Raw genomic sequence first — 6,842 nt, 5'->3', positions numbered from 1 at the left:
CAACCTCAAACTCCTGGGCTCAAGTGATCCTCCTGCCTCAGCCTCCCGGGTAGCTGGGACTACAGGCATACGCCACCATGCCCGGCTAATTTTTTCTATACATTTTTAGTTGTCCAGCCAATTTCTTTCTATTTTTAGTAGAGACGGGGTCTCACTCTTGCTCAGGCTGGTCTCGAACTCCTGAGCTCAAATGATCCTCCCGCCTCGGCCTCCCAGAGTGTTAGGATTACAGGTGTGAGCCATACCATTTCTCTTTATTCTTTGATTTGACCCTAATTTTGGGAAGCCCACTTGTGATGCGTGGTTTCCAGAAATCAGAATATGTGGCTCTTTTCTTGCTTAGCTCCTCTCAGTTCTTGGCCTCTGTGGATTTTCCCTTGCCCAGCAGAACTCCTGCCCTAGAGGAAGAAGTCTCTGGTGGTTAGGGTGGGAGAAAAGCTTTGTTAGAAGACAGAACTTTCATACTGCCAGGGTTGGAAAGGGGAAATCTGCACCAAATGCCTGGTGCTGCGTTGAAATGGGATAGAGGGGCCACGTTAAGTTGTCCAGATTGCTTCTCACCACCATCCTCGATGGGCAAGTCGAGAGGGCAGATGAAGAGCATTGCCAGAGGGAAAGGAAGTGGAGGTATTCGTGTACTGACTACTCATTGCCTTCTCTGAAAGTCTTTAACATCTAGTTTCATTCTAATTCTTGCTATTTTTCCTTAAGAGGAAGCTACCTAAGTACACAGAATTAGCAATTTCTCCTAACACTATATGCCCCTAAGAATTGAGGTGTCTTCTTATATTTGATCATCTATGTATACTTTATTCATTCAACAAATGTTTATTGGGGGCTCCTTTGTTCGGGTTCTGGGCCATGAGCCCAAGCTGCAAAGATGAACACACTACTGTCTGCTTTCTTGAGGAACCTACATAATGGCTGGAAAGAAAAATCCATCAATTTAAGGTCTGATATAATGTGGCAGGTGCTGTGACAGATAGGTATGTACAATGTTTGAGGAACCCAAAGGAGGGAGGCAGACCTTCTGGCTACTATCTGGAAGCTTGCAGATCGCTGGTGTCTTATAAAAGTGGTTGTATGATCCCAAAGTCTTTGATTGCATCTCTAAACATATTCCCTATATTAACATGTTTTGGGATTTTCAGCATCTCTCTCAGTTCTCTGGGAGGCAATGGGACCTAAAGGTTAAGAGTAGGGGGCCTGGAGTCAGGTAGATATGAGTTTCCAGTATGGGCCCCTGCCTGACCTTCCAGTGGGAGGACTTGGGTAAATCACTTACTCTCCCACATCTGGAAAGGAGTATGTGAGTGCTGGGATTAAAGGATGTGATGGGTGTAACACACTTAGCATGGTGCCCGGCGTGTGGTGGGTGCCCCATTGTAGCTTTCTCTAGGCGATTGAGTATAGCTTTTTTGGGGGTGGTGGCGACGACAAGAAACTTGTTTATAGTAAGCTTCACACAATTCACAAAGTCTTAATTGCTGATTCAAAAACTATGATTTAATGGTATCAAAATCATTTAAACATCATTATATAAATACAATATAAATATCTCTTTTAAAAATATGTATAAGTTAGCAATTTATCTGAGGTAAGCCTATACATTCCAAGAGATGATCTGGCTCTGAAACAGAGGATATTCAAACTGCATAGCCACTTTATATTATCTCAAAATGAAGACATAAAACATTTCAAGTGGCACTTCATAAAAATATAAATATCACTTAGATAAATTAACTTGACTTCACATATTTAAATATCAATAAATTAAAAATAATTAAAATAGTGTCCTAACACTTATACTTTAGGTTCTTCACAGAGAACAACCTAAGTTATGTGCACAGTGGAGTGGTTTGGGACCAGGGGAAGGAATGCCCATGAACTACAACAATCTTAGTTTAGTTGCCCCCCTTATTCATCCGAATAGCCCTCAAGCTGAACTGCAGGAATTCCTTAAGGCTGCGCAAGATGATGTTAATCGCCGTGTGCTGCACCCACTCATTCTGCGACTGCAGCTCCTCTATCAGTTTGGCATTTGCTGTTGGGCTAGGGGTGGCTGCTGCCTCTGCATTCTTTATCTGAAGGGAAAAGAAAACAAAAACGATTCTTTAAATGTTGAACAAATCCTCTGCAGTGGAAGGATGCTCTGGGCTGTGGGAAGGTGTTCAAATTTGGGGTGAATGAGACCAACTGGGGCTGCCTGCCCTGACTCGCCCAGGTCGGGGGAGGTGCTTCTGCTCCAAGCCCACCCTGAGTAGGACCCTTTCACAGCAACTGAATTCTAATCATTCCTTTGCTGCTCTGCCTCCCATTAGACCATAAGCATCCTGAGGGCAACACCACTATCTTATCCGTCTTCTATTCTGTTATCTGAAACAGTGCCTGGCACATAGTTGGAATTTAATAGATGAATGAGGAACCCATACTTAAAGGCATTTTAATGGGTTCTTCAGTGGCCTCTAAATCTAATACTTTCTTCCAGTTTCCTTCTCACCATCCATGCAACATCTGTTGAGAGTCCACTGATCTGGTGGTGTGAAGAGAACTGGGGAGCACCTTTCCATAGACCCACCCAAATAGGGACAAGTAACCGTGGAAGGCCTTGCACCTCCCTTTGCATCCCGGAGTGCTGTAGCATGGCCAGGGATATAGGCTTATTGGAAGTGCAGATCTAAGGCCCACCCCAGACCTGCCAGTTAGATTCTGCATCACAAGATCCCCAGGGCATTCCTGTGCACATTAAAGTTCGAGAAACCCGGTTTGGCAGGATCAGCACCAGGGTTTCATTCTAGGGCCCTTCTCTTGCACTCTGCTTGGCTTTCCCACCCATGGAGCCCCCACAGGGTCTGCCATTTGAATAGCTAGCTGCTGGTGGCCCAGCCTTTAGCCTTTGGCCACTTCTCTGAATTAACTCTCTCGTAAAATGTAGGGAAAAAGAATTGAAATAACCATAATGAGAAGAATGCCGCTTGGCACTAATTAAAACGTTAAAATTATTTTTGTGCTCTCTGTTCTCTGTTATTATGGATCACTGGGTGGGGTTGGATGTGCTTCCTTCTGCCTCTACAAATCTTTTCTTCTCATCTCTTAAGCTGTTAGAAATTGATGTTAAAATCCACCTCCTTTAATATAGTTTTAAATACAGTTATAAATGTCCTTTTGCAGAAGAGAGCCAAAAACAAAAGGTTTAAACTTTAGGGGACTATTCTTCAGAGCCTTCCATTTACACGTAGCCTTGCATCCCCGAATTGCCCAGGCTGCTTCCTTTGAGCCAGTCTTCCGCATGCCAAGTGGGGGGACGAGGGGAAACACTCACCTTTTCCTTCAGGATCTCAATCAGATATTTGACGCCCATATCCAAAGCTCTGGCGTTGTTCATATCACCCTCAAACTTGTCCTCGATGTATTCCAGGTATGCATGATACCCTGCAAGTCCAGAGGCGATACTTTGCATGCAAATGTCCTAAGGGAAAAGATGGTGGGAAAATTAGTTATCACTAGGAGATAGAACCAATTTTAATCCTAAGTGAAGGATGGGGGTGTGGGATCAATTTTAAAAGTTCAAATTGCTATAATTCAGCATCTTCTCCCTTTGCCTCTCCAGAGAACTTCAAGTACCTCCTAGGCATCACGTTTTGGGACATCAGGAAGCATATTTACAATGGTAAATATCTGGATAATTACAGGCACCACATAATTAATTTGACCCAAAGCCCAACAGGTACTCAAATGTGGCAATAGAGATCCTTCCTGGATCCTCCCTCTGATGCTCTTCCTGCACTCCTGCCCATGTCAATGTTGGGCTGAAACCTCCTTTTAAGGAATAATCAGGTCAGTGCAGGTTATTTCACTGTGTGGAAGGAGAAGGGTGTGGAGAATTAACGGAGCAAGGAGGGTGGGCCTGGATCCTGCCAGGGGAAGCCAGAGAGGAGAAAGGCCCCCCAGACTACCTTACTCAGCACGAACTAGCTAAACCTGCTGGGGTTTCTAACATTTAGCAGCTGTGAAAATCCCAGTACAGAAGGGCCATCTCAGGCCAAGCCTGCTCAAAGATAAACTGCCTTCAAAAAAGCTTGAGTTGGCATCCTCATGAAATTGCATAATGTTCTTTACATCTATCCCCTTCTTTGTGGACTGCCTGGATCTATCAGGTACTGTAATGCAAGAGGGAGAATTTTACCTAAGTGATAGCTAAAAGTGAATGCAACGAGTTCATACCTGACTGAATCCAGCTTGGAAGCATCCATCTTTGTCTGTCATCTGTGGAAGCTTCAGGTTGTTTCCTGCCAGTGCCTCCTTGGCGTCTCCGCATTTGGGACCCTTTTCACACAGCTGGGAAAGAATACCAAAATTGTTACCATGTAAGTGCCCCTAAAACAAACACCACTAGAGGGCCAATTCCTGTTCTGCCACAGCCAGGAAAGTCTCTAAGAAAAGTGAAGTCAAAACCCACTGGCATCCTGGCAAGCAAAGTCCAGTGAATCTGGGCACGCTTCGGTCCAAGTCCAGGCTTACTGTGACTTCAGGTATGTTACTCATCCTGAGTCTCAGTTTCCTTATGTCCAAATTGGGGATCACTAAAGTATGCAAGTTTGTTACGAGGATTAGACATACTATTCGTATAAAGTGCGTGGTACATAGTGGGTACTTAATAAAGGACAGCAATTTTGATAATTGGGTGAATATAATTCAAGCCATTGAATGTTCCAGCTGAAAGGACCTGTGAGATCATCTAGTTCCAACCCCGCAGTTTTACAGATGGATCCAGAGGTAGTAGGTAGGGAATTTGCCCAAGATGACAAACCTGGTTTGGCAGAACCAGAACTAGAGTCCCAGCTCCCAATCCCCTCTCCTGTGTTCTTTTCTTTCTACCAAACAGAGCCAAAATATCTTGCATTTAAAGTTGGAAGATGCTTTAACCTACATATGATGTTGCCGCGTTGGTGGCCTCTAAAGTATACACCTTAGGTGGAGTGACTTTGGGGAGTCCTGACCACCGAGCTTATGTCACCAAAAAGTATTGCAACTTCCCTGAGAAGCTGAACATTCATTTCAGGTGGCACTTTTCTAATTCTCCTAAAGTCCAAGGAAGAAGGTTCACAGACCTTATTTTTTGGTTAGGGAAAAGGGAGCTCATGCCAAGAGTGGAGTTGAAAATGGGTCAAGGAGCATGGATTCCAGCCCCATTCTGTATTTTCCAGAAAGGAAAGGAAACTCCTGAGACCAGCAAGTAGAGGAGATGTACAGAAGACAGTCTAGTCTGTCCCTTTGGCCTCGAGTCTAAAGTGCCCCGGAACCCAGTAAAGACCTCCCAATGCAGCCGCCTCTGTCCACACGCAGGGGCAAGGGGAACACATGCCCCACACGGGCCCTCTTGCCCCCATCGCCAAGGCTACCCACCTGCTCTATCAGTTCATCGATTTTTGAGAGGAGGTGCTTCACCAGTCCTTCTGTTTGCTCTGGAGTGGTGAGTGATGGCTTGTTTGGGGTAGCATCATCTGTGGAAACTTCTTCCAGAGGTTCTGGGGTGGGGAATGCAGTAGCCACCACCAGGAGCAGCCCCAGAGAGAAGGCGCCTGTGCGAGAGGGAGGGGAGAGCCCAGTGAGCCGACGGCACAGCTGGGAGCTCGCCTCTGCTGGCCGCGAGCCAGCGGGCCCGGCCACACACCCCTGCCTCGCACAGGCGCTGCTGCTGCCGCCGCCGGCGCTCCCAGGGCTAGGGATTTCCTTCACTTACGTGCGGAGAGGGATTTCATAGCTGGGTTCCTGGAGGGCAGATGGAGCTCTCTTTCGTTCCTGGAGGGCTCAAGGGTAGAATGAGCCTCAGACATCTCCAGTCTTATATTTATTGGGGCTCGAGACTCTAATTTTGAGTCTCGTGGGAAAATCCCACATTTGATAAAACTTTGTTGGAGGGTAGGGGGGTGGGGCCAGAGCGGGTGGGGCTGATTGGAAACCTTATTAAGATTGTGCAATGTGACGTCCTTTAGCATCACAAGGAATCATAACTGGGGAAAAAAGTGCAGCTTAGGTCATCACTGAGGCTATCTCTAAGTAGTAGTATCACTCTTCCTTTACTTTCTTTTTTTTTTTTCTTTTAAGTGACTCAGCACTGTGGCATGTCTTGACAAAGAAAGTAAAGCCGAAGTCATGCACGAAGTTTGATGAGGGGGGAAAAAAAGGAAGCTAAAGCTGACTGTGTTTTTTAAAAAAATACTTCAATTACCAGATTAACAGACTAGGATTTAGCATGCCGGTTAATCTGTATTTGTAAAAAACCTAAAATGTTCTGACCTGTTTGTTCAGACCGCAGCCCCCTAGCTTGGGGTTACAAAGAAGGTAATACTACCAGTCTTCTGAGTGCTTTTACTTCCTGGCTTTCACTGTGACCAGCTGTTGCAGAACTGCCTGGCCGCCCCAAATCTGGTGCAGTTATTTCTAGGAGTCTCCAGGTGGATTGTGTGACTCGTTTTTGCCACAGTGCGGGCATCTGTTGGTTTCCTCCTCACCGGCTCCAGTCCACATGGGGGAGGTCACTACTGCCCTGCTCTCTGCCTAGTGGCTCTTCGGGGGTCCTCCAAGTGAGGACGTTGGTCTTTGTGCCAGAGGGCTCATGCTGGCCCCACTGCCACCTGAGTCCCTTCACCACTGCTCTGGACGGGCCCTGGGTCTGCTGGAGCCCTCCAGTTACTGAAGCCCATTTGGTTCAGGGCAGAAATGGGGAGAAACACTACTCACCTCTTTGATGGGGATGTTAAAGGAGGACCTTGAGGCATCGTCTAGAGCTTGTGTTCATAGCTCCTTTTCATCCTGTGACATGATTCGAATTCAAAGGT

General features: G+C 46.2%; 1 protein-coding gene across 1 annotated transcript; it reads right to left on the bottom strand.

Annotated features, from left to right (window-relative positions):
* Positions 1–1,783: 1,783 nt before the first annotated feature.
* IL6 (interleukin 6) lies at positions 1,784–5,793 on the bottom strand. The gene is made up of 5 exons (XM_012659427.1): positions 5,744–5,793; positions 5,407–5,582; positions 4,225–4,338; positions 3,323–3,469; positions 1,784–2,084 (listed from the first exon to the last, which is right to left on the bottom strand). Exons 1-5 carry the CDS (start codon positions 5,760–5,762, stop codon positions 1,905–1,907), a joined length of 636 nt encoding a protein of 211 aa, XP_012514881.1. The 5' UTR covers positions 5,763–5,793; the 3' UTR covers positions 1,784–1,904.
* Between the last annotated feature and the right edge of the window lie 1,049 nt (positions 5,794–6,842).

The sequence above is a fragment of the Propithecus coquereli genome, unplaced genomic scaffold, assembly GCF_000956105.1.
Source record: "Propithecus coquereli isolate 6110/MARCELLA unplaced genomic scaffold, Pcoq_1.0 Scaffold61, whole genome shotgun sequence".
Lineage (NCBI taxonomy): Eukaryota > Metazoa > Chordata > Mammalia > Primates > Indriidae > Propithecus > Propithecus coquereli.
Note: the sequence above shows the minus strand (reverse complement) of the source record. Positions and strands in the feature narration are given on the sequence as shown.

Excerpts from the sequence above, each read along its gene's own strand:
- IL6 (XM_012659427.1), bottom strand. Across the intron at positions 3,470-4,224 it reads TCCAAGCTGGATTCAGTCAG|GACATTTGCATGCAAAGTAT; the intron begins GTATGAACTCGT and ends CTTTTCCCTTAG. Across the intron at positions 2,085-3,322 it reads TTGAGATCCTGAAGGAAAAG|ATAAAGAATGCAGAGGCAGC; the intron begins GTGAGTGTTTCC and ends TTTTCCCTTCAG.